The sequence below is a fragment of the Lissotriton helveticus genome, chromosome 2_2 (assembly GCF_964261635.1).
Source record: "Lissotriton helveticus chromosome 2_2, aLisHel1.1, whole genome shotgun sequence".
Lineage (NCBI taxonomy): Eukaryota > Metazoa > Chordata > Amphibia > Caudata > Salamandridae > Lissotriton > Lissotriton helveticus.
The window spans coordinates 289271505-289288894 of record NC_136060.1 but is presented as its reverse complement, the minus strand read 5'-3'; the positions used below and the strand labels follow the sequence as shown (position 1 = coordinate 289288894).

At 52.0% G+C, this 17390-nt stretch overlaps 1 protein-coding gene across 1 annotated transcript in view; it reads left to right on the top strand.

Moving 5' to 3' along the window:
• NCAPG (non-SMC condensin I complex subunit G) overlaps positions 1-17390 on the top strand; it is a 453174-nt gene that overhangs the window by 154947 nt on the left and 280837 nt on the right. The window contains exon 8 of the mRNA XM_078678420.1: positions 2724-2873. Coding sequence (XP_078534546.1) covers positions 2724-2873 — 150 coding nt within the window. The remainder of the gene's footprint in view (positions 1-2723; positions 2874-17390) is intronic.

The following is a 17390-nucleotide window of genomic DNA, read 5'->3' as shown; positions in this document are numbered from 1 at the left end:
GCAGAAATATACACTCTCTTTGCAGAAACCTTTGGTTTATACATAGGCCTTATGATAGAGGAGGTAAATCCAATTCACTTTATGTCACTACACAAAAACTTTTTTAATGAAATAAAAATGTTTGTTACTAAAATGCCCAAGAAGAACCAACAAAAGACACAGAATCTGTCTCATAGTAAACCTTGGTATGGCAGATCCTGTAGAGAATCCAAAAGGGCTCTTTTATCAGCAATCAAATCTAAGTCCCCGTTGGACATAAAAACAGCAAGGAATAACTATAAGATAGTTCAAAGGGTATCTAAAATAGCCTGGGAGGAAGAAAAATGGGCCGATATGTTGCTGGCTGCTAAAACAAGAGATAACGTAGGCTTCTGGAGGCTAGTAGCCAACGGAAACCACATAGGAAGAGTGGCTAAGGACATCTACCTGGATGAGCTAACATGGACTAATCACTTTACTAGTCTTTATAAAAAATATGATGATGCTCATATGGATTCGGATGTCCCATGCTACGATCACCCCACAGATTGCCTGGGTTTCACTTTAGGAGAAACCGAGCTGGCAATTAACCAAATAAAGTCTGGCAAAGCACCAGGTCTAGACAAGATCCCTGGGGATTTATACAAGCACAATTTAAAAGTATGGGTACCATACATTAACCTTTTGTGCAATAAGTTATCCCTTACTTTAGATTTCCCCGAAAGTTGGAGGGGAGCTGAAATTGTTTTAATTTTTAAAAAAGGGGATAGGATGGATCCCTCTAATTATCGGCCAATCAGCCTGATGGATATCCTCCAGAAAATTTACTCACGACACATTTTATCTCGTGTCAGTGATTGGATGGATGGAAATGCAATTCTAACTAAATTCCAAGCTGGTTTCCGATGTAAAGTAAGCACAATTGATCAGATATTTAGACTTTGTTGCCTTTATTGGAAATACGTTTTAATCAAAAAGGGTCATTTATATGTTGCTTTTGTTGATTTGAGGGCAGCATTTGATTTAGTGCCACGCAACCTCCTATGGAACATTCTGAGTGGAGTAGGGATGCCAACTAGTTTATTAGTTCAGATAAAAGAGTTACACGAAGGGAATTTTGCGAAAATTCGATGGGGCCCAAGTGGGGAACTAACCCAAAAAATCCCTATCGAGCGCGGTGTTCGCCAAGGCTGCATACTGGCACCCACGCTCTTTTCTCTTTTTGTGAATGACATCCCGTCACACCTAGAGGGATGTAAAAATGATTCTCCAAAATTGAATGGAGAAAGGGTAACATCTCTACTATTTGCTGATGACACTATTTTGATTTCCTAAACTAAGAAAGGACTCCAGGCACTACTGAATTCTTTTAGCGAATACTGTAGCAAGAAAGGACTGGAGATAAATGGGAAAAAGACTAAATGTATGGCCCTAAATCCAACAAAAACTGACAAAGGCTGCTTATTCTTGGAAGGAGTAAGGCTAGAATCGGTCTCCCAATTCTCATATCTAGGGGTCACATTGGATTCCAAATTTTCATGGAAAGCACAAATGGAAAAAAGTAAAGTGGCATTCGCTCAGAATGCAAAGCCAATCCTTAGGGAGCAAAGTCTAAGCACTAGCAAAGCTGTGTCTCCGGCGATTGAACTTTTTAAATTTAAGGTACAACCAGCAGTGTTATATGGCGCAGAAATATGGGGTCCAGGGTCTAAGGATACTTTGTGTCCTGGACAATAAATTCATGAGAAGCCTGGTAAGGGTCCCAAGAGGCACTCCTCTAGTGCCCCTTCAATTAGACCTAAACATCAAAAGAACCGATCACCACACTATAATCCGGCCACTGATGTTATGGGTCAGACTATGGCGGGTGCCAGAATTACACGACTATAGGGACGGGCTAAAAGAAATCATGGAGTTAGATAATTAAAAAACTATCCCATGGTTAAAGCACGTCAAAAACTGGTTCAGTAAAATAGTCCTAAAACATTTCTGGGAGAACCCTGAGCAATTACCGCCCAACTCGAAACTAATTTTAAAAAGGGCTTTCTGGAGCTGTATTGCTAATATGACAACAAGTGCCTCAACTGCTGGGACCATAGTAACAAATTTTCTTAGCTTTAAGAATGCACCACTATTTGAGACCTTTATGGATGAGATAGAGCCCCCTCTTGCCAAAACTTTATTCTTAAAATTAAGGTATGGGAATATTTTACTAAAAACAACTTTGGCACGCTGGGCAAAGAGGCCCAATGCCCCATCCTTAGTGACTGATGAAATTTGTTCCATGTGTGAATGCCACCAGATTGAAAATGAGTCTCATATTTTCTTCTTTTGTCCTGCTTATGTACTGGCCAGGAAAAGATGGATAAAACCAATATGCCTATTGTTGGGTGTGAGATCATGTACACAGGCTCTGAGAATCCTTATAACTAACACAAACCAAACAATAATATTTAGTGTTAGTAGATTCTTATATTCAATCTTTTTCCTAAGGAAAAAAAAGGGTCAACAGTTGTGAATAAAGTTTATTCATAAAAACAGGAATAATATAGCAACTAGTGGGGGTCTTTTTCCTTCTCTAGTATCTTATTGATGTCTGTGCTTTGATTTACTTTTATTATGTAATGTATTTTAGTCGATTGTTTTTTATGTCAAATGTTTTTTATTATATGTATGTGTAGTGACTCTTTTATGGCAACTATGCCGAAATAAAGAGATTTTGAATGAATACTCTCTGTTCCTAGAAAACTGATTCCTACAGAGAAGCTAACACCAGAAAACGTACTTTATTGGAAATCCCTTTGTGAATTTCTAAAGTCAAAGGGTGATGAAGGTGAATCTTCGTTGGAACACATTTTGCCGGAGCCAGCAGTGTTTGCGGAGTATCTGCTAAGGTGCGTAGAATACGGTGTTAAAGCTAACATTTTTAAACTCTTTCCCATCCTTTTATTCACAGGACATCTATCTGGCACATAACATGGAGATCTCATGCACTTAGAGTTCAGGAGTCCTAATATTAACTTACTTAGTTGCGCACGGTCATGGCTGTACTTATTTCCCAGTGATTCTTTGTGTTTAAGACTCAAAGGCTTTCAGTCCTGGGCAATATTTTTAACCTGTTAGTGCAGATTAGATGTTTGTGTTAAGAAAATACATATATTACACAGTGGTGGTCGCTCCTGTGTATCTTGTTTCGGTAAAACTTTGGCGTTGTTAGACACATCTTTACTACACTTACATTTTAAAAAAATCATCCACCTCCTGCTCCAGTTTCAGGGTGATCATTAAGCAGGAGCAAAGAAAAGGAGGGGAGGAGGGATTCCTAGCATGCTGATTTCTCATGTTAATACCTATTGAAAATGATTCCCGAGGGGCGTGGCCAAGCAGCATGGCCGACGGGACGTGAGCTTCACCAGCTCCGTCCCGAGGACCCAATTATCCTGTTGAAAAGATCCTTGCTGGGCTCTCCAAGCGGGAGCGAATGGACCGTATACAGTCCTGACGCATTGGGGACCCCCACATTGCCGGGACGACCTCCAGAACCCCCACAATCGCCGCCGGAGATCGGGGCGGCGGACTGCGGCTCCACCTGGATCTACGCGAGACCGCGGTCTGGGCCTGCGCAGGAGACTAGCGGTGCGGGTGGCCCGCTCGGAGGAGGCGCTTCCCTGCTCCAAGGCTGATCGCGTCCACTGCAGACCTCCGAATACTGGGGACGGTGACTGGCGACCGGGGCAGAGTGGCTGACGGCTGACCTGGGGCCCGGCGATTCCCGCCGGCCCGTGTTGGGAGTTGCGGCGCCCGCCCCTCCCCCTCGATCCTTTGCTACGCAGGAGCTCCCGTTCGGGGAACATTGCCCCGGGTGAGTACCTGCCTGATCCCTGGGGCTCTCCAAGACTGACGAAGGGCTGAGGCGGTGCGGCGACCCGGGGCTCGCTTCTATCCTTGCTGGAACTGGTGGCCATCGGAGGCCGTCTCCGCGCTGAGTGACCGCGCGGCCTGAGCGGGCTGTCCCTCTTTGTTTGCGGGTGTGGAGCTTACGGCCTCTGCCCCTATACTGGACAATGGACTATAGCGGCCCTTCCACGGGGGGGCCCGCGGTGGCGGTGAGACCGGCGGCGGCCTGAGGTGCTATACCGCGGAGGATGCGAGTGGTTTGGCGCCCCTCCCCCATCTGCACGCCATTTTGCCCGGCTGCCGAGGCGCCTTCCTCCATATGCTGCAGCGGCATACGGATTGTGATACCCCTGGCCCACGTTGAATCGTACCTCTACGCTCTCCCGAGGGGGCGCCTTTGGAGGCTTGGAGATTGTTCTGCTGCCCCTTGGAGGTGAAGGGGCACGTACCGAGTGCACTGGTTAGCGGGGGTGCCGGTTTGATTATATCGGCCGGTTCGTCGGAGATCCTGCCGCCTGGCCCGGTGGGTGCATCGTGGACTGCTAGTTGCACATTTCTCCTTTCTCATGGAGGGTGTCGGGCTCCCACCCCTATAGGGGAGACTACACCGAGGCCTACCTGGGCTGGACACCGCTCGGATCGCAACTGCCTGACGCCACCTAATGAGCTGCCATTTCACCTGGTAATCCCGTCTTTGGACTACCACTGTGCTCTGTACCTAGCCGGTGGGACCTGGCAGGAACTCTCTAACGTTTTGGGAGGGCACACGATCTACCCCTCTAGATGGCGTCCCGCAAGGATAGGTCTGCGAAATCCTCCCAACCCAACACCATTGTGCAGTATACTACCCCACGTCTGCCATCGCAGAGGATTACGCGACAGACGGGCCCGGAAGATGGGGGGGATGGCCCGCCTGAGCCTTCCCGGGCAGAGATCCTGAAGGCTATTCAGGGATCCCATTCTGCCTTGGAGAGGCAGATCAAGACTGTATCCATAGATGTCAATTTGCTCCGGACGGATCTCCGTAAAGTAGCGGACAAGGTTTCAGATGCGGAGGGCAATATTGCCCAATTGCAGACTGAAGTGGCTTCCTTGCAAAAATCTGTTGCACACCTGACATCCACTGCCCGTGCACTGGAGAGAAGAGCTGAGGACGCGGAAGGCAAGGCCCATTGGAGTAACATCAGGGTCCTGGGCGTACCGGAACGCCTGGAGGCGGGAGACGCTGAGCGCTTCTTGGAGACATGGATCCGCACCCAACTGTGCCCGACCGGACTGTCCAGTGTCTGTGTCATTGAACGGGCGCATAGGGCCCTTGTCCACCCTCCACGGCCGGGCGAGCCTCCCAGAGCCCTAATCGCAAAGATCCTGAACTATAAAGATCGTGATTGTATCCTGAGGGCCGCGAGGGAAATGGAGTCCCTCACAATCGAAAATAGCTGAGTTTCCATCTATCCTGATTATACTCAACAGGTGCAGGAGCAGCGGAAGTCCTACTTGGGAGTTAAGCAGAAACTCCGGGAAATGAAACTCCAATACATGCTCCTCTACCCAGCTAAACTCATGGTGCTCTCCCAGGGCCCGCTCACTTCTTCGAGTCCCCGGCGGAGGTGTGGGAGTGGCTCGAGATACGGGGAGACGACCTACCCCCTGGTGAGCGGGGCGGCCCCCGCGAGACTTGGGGGACCCGGCCCCCAGCGGCGCCGTCGAGATAGAGGGAGATGCAGATCCAGATCCCGGGGTTCTCCTGGGCCCCGGGTAACCGTGGGGGAAGATGGAGCACTCCGCATGAGAACATCATCAACGGGGGCCGCCCCGGAGTCCCCTGGGGCGACTACACCTGGTGAGATCCTGGTCCCAGATACCTTGCAGGAAACTTTGCCGGATACGGACTCCGCTGCTCCGGTGATCCCGGAAACTGGCCTTTCTGAACCACAGCTTGAGTGAGCTCTGATCTAAGGTACTGTCTTGTTAAAGCGTTGTTGTCCTCCGAGGTGGGGGGGCCCCCTTCCTGGATCTTTGTTAGACCAATGCTGTCTCTCCCTGGTGTTGGGAGCCCTGGATGGTTGGCTGAAGCAGAGGACTGGTGCCCCGTTGGACGGGGAGACGTGGTGTGGGGTCCACGAGTCCATGGCGAATTGTCGCCCAGCATAGAAACTGTATTCAATTGACGTCCCCGGAGACTGTCCTGGAACTTTGGGTCCTCGGGGAGCTGGGGGGGGAGGGTGGGCGGGTCTGTTTGGTTGTGTGTGAGTGTGGGTTGAGTGGGTTGTATGGGGTGGCTGTGTACGTCCTGGCACTGGCAGGGGAAGGGCAGGTAGCGTTTTTGGTTGTTGCTGGCCTTTTGCTCGCGGGTGGGGGTAGGGAGACTGTTTTTGCAGGGGTTCGAAGTTCCGCTGTTTTTGGCTGGCACTGGCAGGGGGAGGGCAGGGTGGCATGTTTTCTTGTTACGCTGCTCCTGCTCATGGGTGGGGGAGGGAGGGGATTTCTTCAGAGCTTGTGTGGTTGGGGGAACTGTGGGGTTGGGGGGGTTATGGGGGGAAACTGTTTTTTGCATCGAGTGTACCGTTGTTCAGGCCCCTGGGAGGCTGCTTGCGGATGCTAGACTTGCTTGCCCGGATGGGCAAGGCCAATGCTTATGGGATACAAATTTTTTACTTGGAACGTGCGTGGCCTGGGCACTTGCAGATATCTTCTACTACGGGTGAAGCTGGATGGGAGGGACTTCCTGCTGGTGAATTCCTATGCCCCTAATGTAAATGACCCGAGTTTTTTTTCCGGCTTACAGGAGCTTATAGTGTCGGATTTAGATGCCCCCCTCCTCTGGTTTGGAGATTTTAATTGTGTACTGGATCCACTGCTGGACAGGCATCCTCCCCGCGCGGGCACGAAACCACGGATGACGGCGCGTCTCCGGGAGGTGATGGAGAACCTGGGTGCTGTCGATGTGTGGCGCCTCAGTAATCCGGGACTGAAGCTTTACACTTGTTATACCCCCACGCACAATACCCATAGTAGGCTAGATAGAGTCCTTGCTGCCAATGTCAGCGCATCCCTTGTTTTATCGGTCACTCATCAGGCTCGGTTTTTGTCCGATCATTCGCCCGTAACGTGCGTGGTACAATGGGTGGACCAGTCCTCCTGCCCGCGGACCTGGAGGATGCCGGGGGATCTCCTGCAGGATCCGGTGGGACGGGAACATGTGGAGGCGACCATACGTACCTACTTGGATCTGAACTGGGGAGTTGGCAACATGTCTTATGCGACCAAATGGGATGCCCTTAAGGCGGTTGTGCGGGGCGCGTGCATGGGCCTGACTTATGGAGTCCGGAGACAGTTGCTCCGTGAACTCAAGTGTGCTGAGGAGCGCCACTGCCACTGCCAATCCTTTCCGGACCTGGATGAGTCGACTTTAGACTCTGAGCGGACGGCCCGTGAGGGCGTTCATGATATCCTCACCCGGCTGGATAGGTTTACTCTTGGCCGATATCGCCAGCGACTCCACCGTGAAGGGGACAAATCGGGCCGCCTGCTGGCCTGGATTCTCCGAAGGGAATCGGCACCTGCACGGATCGTTGCGTTGAGAAACCCCGCTGGGGACCTGGTGCACTCGGAGCTGGACCTCCTTGCGGTGCTTCGCGCTCATCTGCAGAAGGTGTATACTGCAGACCCCCTAGTGACAGAGGCATCGTATCAGCCATACCTTCGCGGTTTGACTCTCCAGACCCTCTCTAGGGAGGATACTGAGGAACTGGACGTTGCGGTGACGCTTCAAGAGGTCAGAGTGGCGATGGCCGCCCTACCGACGGCTAAGACGCCGGGTGGAGATGGTTTTCCACCAGAATTTTATCAGGCATTTGCAGATACCCTCGCTCCCCATCTCCTGCAGGTTTACCATGAAGCGTTGGAGCGCGCCACACTCCCACCCACCATGCAACAGGGTGAGGTTTGCATGCTTCTGAAGCCAGGTGGGGATAGCTGTGATCCTGCGGCCTACCGACCTATCACTCTAATTAATACAGATGCAAAAATCCTCACTAAGATCTTGGCCACCCGGCTGGCGCCACATATGGCGCACTTAGTCCATCAGGATCAGTGCGGGTTCATTCCGGGCCGCAACACCGCCATGAACCTTCGATGCTTAAACCACGTTCTCCATGAAGTGCGTGATAGGGAGGATCCTCAGATCCTGGTGTCGATAGACCTGGCTAAAGCCTTTGATACGGTCAGCTGGGGGTACCTTTTGGAGGTGCTTCAGATGGCCGGGGTGGGGCCCCTCTTCTGCGCCTGGATCCGAATTCTCTACAGTGCGCCTACAGCCAGGGTCAGACTCGGGCGGCCCGATCGAAAGAGTGGCAGCTGGGCAGGGGCACCCGTCAAGCGTGCCCCCTGTCACCGCTCCTATTCGCACTGGCGATTGAGCCCCTGGCGGTGTCACTCCGTGCGGAGATGGCCCCCTGGGGGATACGAGTGGGGGATGCGGTGCACTTGGTCTCGCTATACGCCGATGACGCACTGTTCTACCTGACCTCCCCTCGGGAGTCGTTGCCGCTCCTGTTACGACACTTGGATCGTTTTGGTGCAGCTTCTGGGCTGCGCCTTAATCCTGCAAAGTCCTTGATCTTCCCCCTTGCGGGCTGTGGTGAGGACCCCAGAGTGGGTTTCCTGTCCCTGGGACTGAGGTGGGAAATGGAGGCCTTCCGATACCCGGGAATCCAAGTGGCCGACTCTGATGAGCAGTTGCTGGCCCGGAACGCCGACCGAGTGCTCTGTTCCCTACAACAGTCCGTATCCTTCTGGAATACGCTCCCACTCTCTCTCATGGGAAGGTTGGCCGTCTCGAAGATGGTGATGTTGCCGAGAGTGTTGTATACTCTGCAGAATACCCTGTGCCCTCTCCCTCCTCGCATTTTCAACAGACTTAATACGCTTCTCACCTCCTTACTTTGGGCGGGCAGGCGCAGCAGAGTTGCATTGCGCATGGTGGTCAGACGTTGGGAAGAGGGGGGCATAGAGGCCCCACGATTTGATCTGTACTATTATGCGGCCCAACTTCTACCGGCCGCGCGCTGGTTCGCGGGTACGGACAATTGGGAGTTGCGACGCCTGCCGGGTAGCGCGGATGAGAGGACGTTACAGGTGGCCTTGATGCGGGGTAGAGGAGCGGATGAATCCCTGCCATACATTGTTCGACACACTGCAGGACTTTGGCAGCGAGTTGTGGAGAGGGTGTTGAGACGGGCCCCCTTTCATAGTGAGCTGCCGGTGTGGATCTTGGCACCGGTCACGTTAATGGAGGAACACATGACGGTCCGGGAATGGCGTGAGGGCGGCTGTGCAACTTTGGCAGACCTGTATCCGGACGACTCCTTCGTGACCCTGGAAAGGGCTACGGAGGCCTTTGGTCTCACTGGGGGTCAGTATCTCCATTATAGAGGCCTGCAGGACATGGCGAGGGCGACCTGGCCACAATTCCCGGAGGCGCCCCAGGTGTCCCATACTTTGAATATCCTATTGTTGTGCGGCACGGGACGGCGACTGATAACGCTGTTATATACGGCGATGAGGTGTGATTCGGTCCCCCCGATATCCCCGTCATGGGCGGCGGATCTAGGGGTCGCTTTGGACCCGGGACAACGCAAACGAATAGGGACACTTACCAGGAAAGTGTTGTGTAACGCACGTTTCAAACTGATCCATTTTAATTTTGTACACCGCACTTACATGACCCCAGTTGCTTTGCACCGCATTGCCGCGGATAAATCGGATGCCTGTCCTAGATGTGGTACAGTCAGAGCTGGATTTCTCCATCTGGCTTGGGAGTGCCCGCTGGTCGGAGACTTCTGGAGGGCAGTGGTAGTCCACATCCGGAAGGTCACGAGCCTGCATATTGACCTGACCCCACTTCACTGCTTGTTGGCCCTGGTCCCCAAACCTCGGAGGAGGGACCTATCGTATAAAATGCTGCAGTTGCTCTTGGTGCTGGCTAGGAGACGGGTGGCTATTACCTGGATGGGGCAGAGGGCACCAAACATGTCATTGTGGCTTCGGGATGTTGGGGAATGGACATTGGCTGAGGAGACGCACATGCGGCATACGCGTAAGGATGAGCGGCTGCAGGAGGACTTGCTCGCATGGCGTATGATGTGCGCTGTGGGGTCGGCTGGCAGCGATTCCGATGCAACCAGTGCTGAATTGTTATCCTCTGAGGAATCGGGACATGAGGACGGGGAGGCTGGAGGTGGGGAGGGAGAGTTGGTGTTGGAGTAATGCCCTGATGACTGCGCACAAGGTTCCTTACTGTCAGTTTCTATAATTGCTTTGCATCCCGAGGGTTTGACTATTGTATCTCCTGTTATATCTGCAACTGCTGGAGCCGTACTAGGACTATGAACTGTGTACACATGTATTTTATTTCTACCGATGCCAAATCTGGGGGGGGGGACTATGTTGTACATCTTGCTGAAAAAATGAAGTTTAAAAAAAAAAATACCCATTGAAAATGTTGGGAATCTATATAGAACATGCATTGTAAATGCAATCGTTCTCGCATTTGTTTGAGTTAGAGCTATTGGAATTGTAAATGGCAGTGTTTTTTACCTATGTGTTATGGAGTATAAGCATCTGGTTTGTAGTGGAATTATGTGGTTTGGATTGTATTGGTTGTGGAATCGTGTGGTGTGGAATTGTGTGGAGTGGATTTGTGTAGTAGAATTATGGCATGGTGTGCTGTGGAATTATGTGGATAGTAATCATGTGGTATTGAGTGTACTGGAGTTATGTGGAGTAGGATTGTGTGTTAAGGAGTGTACTTATGTGGAATGGTACTTTGTGTTGTGGAGTAGTATGCAGTGGAGTTTAATTATGTGTTGTGCCGTTGAATTTTGTGGCATGATGTAGAATTGTATGTTGTGGACTGGATGTAGGTGGCGTTTTGTGTAATTATGTTGTTGAGTTGTATTTTTTGGTTTGGTGCCAAAATAGGTGTTGTGGATTGGACATTTTTGGAGTTGAAGATGGTGTAAGTCGGTAGGTTGCAATATCTGGTAGGAGAGAAAAATGTAAGTTTGTTAGCAAAGTAGGACGAGCTTATACCATGACCTTGAACCCATGTGAGGAGGTTAAAGTGAGCTGTAGCTAGCAGGGGTATACCTAGCAACATCACCAACAATGTCCTGGTTCATGGTGAAAATGGTAGCAGGAAGTGAAACTCTGCATGCTGTAAATACCCTCCAGCTCTTTATTAAGAGGTAACCCCAGTATCAAGTGAAAATATACTACCATGTTTTTTCCAATGCTTGTTACCCACATCACACTGATAACAACCAAACTGAATTACATTAATCGGTGATTGTTGCACTTATTTGAGAGGGGTGTACATTTGACTGACAAATCACGCTAAAGTGACACTGCTTATACATTGCAAAATTATCATGTGTGTTTGCTTAGAATCTCAAGCAAAACAGCTGGTGTTTCCACAGCTTGAATTAGCATACTCGCAGCATCTGAGAAGAAATAGCAAGAAAACAGATAATAGGCAGGTATTAGCATTTTACAAGAGACTCCTGTTACAGCTCCTGAGGGTGCAGGGAGACTGCAGAAAGCCAGCAACGGTGACCTCCTGAGGGCCTGCATACATGACATATCAACAGGTCAAAGGTAACTGAGCCTGTCGGACACTGGGAAAACGCTGCAGATGATTAGGGAGATAGCAAGCTAGATAAACACACAAGAGGAAGCGATGGGTGCTGGGAGGGGTCACACAGTACACAACGATCTACCACCATCACCACTCTGCAATGGGGCAATTATGCTCTCTCGCTAATTTCATCTTTAAAATAGGCTTCTAGCCTTTAGCCATCTTCTCGAGTGATTACCTTCCCATGTGCCCTTTCAGAGAGAGGGACCCTCATTATCTTTGCTTCCCAGAGGCAAGCGGCTTTACACTGTGCAAGGAGAGGGAGATTTCCTGCCATCGTGCTGCATAAAATAGGCTTGAATTACAACCATAGGAAACCTGAAAGATCTCCCGAGCTGGATACTGAAGCTCCAGACAGCTCGCAGCAGACATAAGAGATCAAAGCAGGGTTTTTTGTGCCCCCCCTCTCACCAAACCCCCAAGAGTCTCATGCACAGTGTAAGTTTTAATATGCAACAAGGAGCATTGTCTGTGAGTAAAGTGAAGTCCCCTGATCTCTTTGGAGCCTTCTAGACTTGGAGCGTTTATAGAAAGGGTGTTGATATAGTGCTTCCATTGTTTGTTTTAAGCCCGAAGCACTTAAGCGTATACTGCCTACCTCTGTACTGCATATATTAGAGAACTTACACCTTAAGTCAAACTAGCCATGCCACTTCAGATACAGGAATGTGTTCATGCAGTGTTAACATTTAAAAGGTGATCCAAGCATTTCCCCTGACGAAACGTGCTATCTGTGACCAAATCTCTGTGAAGCGGGCGCTGCTCTCACGGCTACCGTGCTGATCAAATGCACCTGACTCAAAGCATAGCATCTTCCAGAAGAAATAAAAGTAAAGTTATGCGCACGGCCATGCTGAAACCAGAAGTGCGGCGGCCGTGGATGGCATTTACCCAAGTTTATTATTCCTTCAAAAACGAAACATTATCCAAGAATCAAATATTCCAATTAAAAAGGGGGGTTTTTCCTCACCTGTGTTTTGCCACCCTGTAGATAAAAGTAAAAGTGATATGGCTACCATGCTGAAACAAGAAGCACAGTGGCCCTGCTGCTTGGAAATTGAAAGCGCCCTCCCACGCTCAATGTAAGCGAAGCACTCGTTGAGCCTGAAATAGTTGAAACTCAATAAAGAAAAATAGTGCTTACAAGACACGTACCGTGTAACAACCGAAGTAAAGGGGCCAGTAGCCATTAGAGGATACCAATGACGACATGGCCGCAGTAAGGAGGGACTAGCAAGCCTATTAAAGAATCAGACCCCAGCATTTACGAAGGGCAAAGACACAAGCCAATGAAGTGTGTGGGGCTTCTCCTCCACACTCATCCTACAACAGATCGCTAGAGCAGCACTTGCGTGCTGGCTCAGGCTCGACCTTAAAAAAAACAAGTGAAATGAATTGCACCAAATATGTAAAAAAGTTACAACTTTACTCGGAAAGGGTGCTTTTCATTATTTGGTTAAAATACCTTGAGCAGTTTTTCAGGAATTTGGGCTTAGAGGTGCTGGTGATGGCCATGAAGGGGATTAAAATTTGTAGTGTGTTCTAAGGCGATTATAGTGTGTGAAAAATGCTGACCGCTGATGGGATTTGATACAAAGTTTGAAAGAAAACACTTTTGTCTTAATATTTTCCCTAAAGATTATAGAGGTTATGGAAGGCGCTCTAGAAGCTAAAATGAGAGCCCTTATTCTTTAAGTTCACATTAATTTCCTCAGCCATGTGAGAAAAAACTGATATTCTAAGTCAAATATGTACTTTCACAACCAGTAGCAGCCATTCAGGTGATTTCCCCCGTGTTTTGATCTGCTGCCGCTTCCCAGAGTGCTCTAATGAACAACTAGAGCTTGATCATTCTGTATTTATGACAAAAAGTGTGGTACACTTGAAGCCATCTTGATAGACACAAAGCTATAAAACCAGGAACATTCCATATGGCACCAAGCTAACAATAGCACCCTCCCCTACCTTGCGAACTGACCTCACCATCACCCTCTACAAAAACGGCATTGTTCTAATTCAAGCCTCAACCAACAACCTCTCAGACCTTTCCCCCTCCTCATAAACCACGCGAATAACTCTGATAGAGTAACCAACAACCGCACCAATGACCCTCCGTCCTGCCAGCCTAACATGCCTAGCCATCCACAGGCCAACCCTCCAAGGGCTTCTTCCTCTGCTCACCCTATCCCCCCCCTGAAAGAGACACGTTAGTGATAAATTCCTTACCTTAGAATATCCCCAGACGTCAGACTGGATCCGGAAACATTTGCGTAGCAATACCCCTGTGCGTCGGTAGACGTCGTCCGCGGCTCCTACGTCCGTCGTCTGCGTCGTTAGGGCCGGAATGATGTCGCCGGAGTACTTAGATGCCGCCCTCGCGCGCTGACGTCAGTTCTTCTTTTTTCCGCGCCAGCTAGCGCAGATCTGGAGAAGCTCTACCCCTTAGTCACTTTTTGACTAAACTTTTTTGATCTTTTGATCTGTTTTTCTCGAGTCGCTACGACTCCTACGGCGAGGGACCGGTCGCGGGGTGGGTGCCCTCGTAGTTCCGAGAGTCGGCGTCGGTCTTCGGGATCAAGGTCCTCAGGTAAGCATGAGAGGTCGGAACGGCGTCATCGTTCTTCCGACCCACCCGGACACCACCCACGCGGCTCCGACGGAGTCGTGGGCGCCGCAACCTGCCCCATACCTTCCGTTCCCTGGGCACGATGCCACGCCAGAGGAGATCGAGCGGTACCTCATGGCCATGAGGTCTCTCCCTCCTCCGCCGGGCTCTGTGGCGCCTTCGGACCCAGCGGGTCGGGTGCTTCGGCTCCGATGCCGTCGGGTGCTTCGGTCCCGGCGCCGCAGGCCCTCACTGGATCCGGATCCGGGTCGTCGCCGGTCGACCTCACCGACGCCGGCCCCTAGTGTGTCGCCGCCTACGGGCACCGCCGTCCCCGATCCTGCCCTTGATTCGGTTCCGGAGCGGCGCCGCTGGGCGCCGCTCTCGACGTCGTATGGAGACTTTTACTTCCACGAACCGGCCCCATCTGTTGAACCTGAATTTCAGGTGATGGGTGACTATGGAGATTGAGAGGGGTCTGTGGACCCTCTGGCACAGGAGTGCCAGTCTCAACAGGACTGGACATATGAGCTTGGGGATGCCAGTAGACTGGACACTTCGCCAGACACTGGTTTTGTCTCCCCTCTAACCGTGGCTACGGAGGAGGGGGCTGCCTACAGTGTAGTGTTGACGCGGGCAGCCAGGGCATTGGGCCTAGAGCTCCCCGTCGCGGCCGTGAGGACTAACCTCCTCACGAGGTCCTTAAACCGCAGGCAAGCTCGGCTGAGCCTCTGCTGCCGTTTAATGAGGCCTTGTGTGACGTTCTTTTGGGCACTTGGTCCAAGGCCGCTACAGGTCAGCCTGTAGATGGGAACGTGGCCAGACGCTACCGCCCGTCTCCGGGCGACCCCTGCTGCTTGTCCACCCACCCCACCCCCGAGAGCCTGGTCATCCAGGCCTCTACTTCCCAGACCGCATTCCCACCGGCTCCGCCCGATTGGGAATCCAAGAGGTACGAACAGTTCGGAAAGAAGGTGTTCCCGTCCCTGAGTTTGGGACTGCGGTCAGTCAATACCGCATGCCTCTTGGGCCGCTACACCCACACTCTGTGGGACACGGTCGCGGGCGTGCTGCCACAATGTCCGGAGGAGGCCCGGACTAAACTCGCCCAAGCCCTTGCGGAGGGTCGAGATGCAGCGCGCTATTGCGTCCGGTGTGGGCTGGATACCACGGACTCACTGGGCAGAGCGATGGCAACGACGGTGGCGGTTTGACGCCACGCCTGGTTGAGGACCGCCAACTTTTCGGCTGATGTCCAGGCCACCTTTCTGGACATGCTGTTTGATGGCCGTCGCCTCTTTGGCGACAAGGCAGACTATGCGCTTGAGTGTTTTAAGGACTCCAGGGCTACCGCCAAGTCCTTGGGCCTCTTGGCCCCACGCCAGCAAACGGGTGCCTTCCCTTCCTTTCGTGGCCAAGGAAGGGACGCTCCCACATGTGCTGCCAGCCACGCACCGCAGGCTAATACATAGCGCGGTGGCGGCCGTGGAAACCGCCGTGGCGGCGGTAGGGGACAACGGCGAGGCCAGTCCACACCTTCCCTTGCAGCATCTGCCTCAAAACCCTCCTAGTCCGTGCTTTCAGGCCCATGTGACGCCAGTGGGGGGCAGAGTTCGCCATCACCACTCCCACTGGAGCACTGTCACGTCGGACATGTGGGTGCTGCAAATCGTCGGAAGGGGCTACTCCCTCCCCTTCGATACGACTTCTCCAGCCATGCCACAGCAATACCACCGCGTGTCGGGGGATCACTTGCAACTTCTGCAAGAGGAAGTTACGGCCCTCTTGGCCAAGGAGGCCATCGAGCGCGTTCCTGGGCCGGAAGTAGGGTGTGGTTGTTACTCCCACTACTTTCTGGTACCCAAGAAGGGCAAAGGGGGCCTACGTCCTATCTTGGACCTACGGAACATCAACGGCTTCCTCCGGAGTTCAAGATGCTGACTTTGGCTCAGGTCTTAGCTGCCCTAGACCCAGGAGACTGGATGGTAGCGTTGGACTTGCAGGACGCCTATTTCGACATCCCTGTCCTGCCGGCCCACCTGCGTTACCTGCGGTTCACGGTAGGCCACGAGCACTTTCAGTTTACCGTGCTCCCCTTCGGCCTTACCAGCATCCCACGGGTGTTCACGAAAGTGATGGCGGTGGTCGCAGCTCATCTGCGCAGGTTAGGGGTTTCAGTCTTCCCCCTACCTCGACGACTGGTTGTTGAAGGCGGGATCGCCCCAGACAGTCGTCAGCCACCTCCAGACTACGGCCGACCTCCTGCACCTGCTGGGGTTCTCCATCAATGTGCCAAAGTCACACCTGTGTCCCTCTCAGAAGCTCCTCTTCATCGGAGCTGTTCTAGACTCTGCGCAGTTTCTGGTTTATCCTCCCGAACAGCGGGTTCGGGATATTCAGGCTCTGATTCCGATCTTTCAGCCTTTATCCCGAGTCTCGGTTAGGTTGACGCCGCGACTTCTGGGGCTGATGGCCTCCTGCATCCTTCTGGTGCATCACGCCCGGTGGCGGATGCGGGCTCTGCAGTGGGACCTGAAGTTTCACTGGGCCCAGCATCAGGGCAACTTGTCCGACCGTGTCTTGATCTCGGAGAGCACTGCAAGACAGGTGCAGTGTTGGCTCACGAACCGCGATTGGGTCAGCGGCAGATCCCTCTCCCTACCCCAACCGGAGCACGTAGATGTGACGGACTCGTCCCTCCAGGGCTGGGGGGGCCACATGGGAGAGGCGGAGATCAGAGGCATCTGGTCTCCGTCGGAGTACCAGCTCCACATCAACCTTCTGGAGCTGCGGGCGATCCGACTCGCACTGAAGGCATTCCTCCCCTCTGTCCGGGGGAGTGTAGTGCAGGTGTTCATGGACAACACCAACGCCATGATGTTCTGCAATAAACAGGGCGGGGTGGGGTCGTGGACCCTCTGCCAGGAGGCTCTGCGCCTCTGGCAGTGGCTGGAACATCGGGGCGTGACCCTGGTGGTTCAACACCTGGCAGGTTCTCTGAATGCCAGGGCGGACGAACTCAGCCGTAGGTGCATGATAGTTCACGAATGGCGTCTGAACTTGGACGTGGCGCAAGGCCTCTTTCAGCAGTGGGGAGAGCCTTGGTTAGATCTATTCGCCACAGAAGAGAACGCGCAATGTCATCAGTTCTGCGCGTTGGAATTTCCAAGGCGGCACTCGCTCTGAGACGCTTTTCGTCGCAAGTGGAGT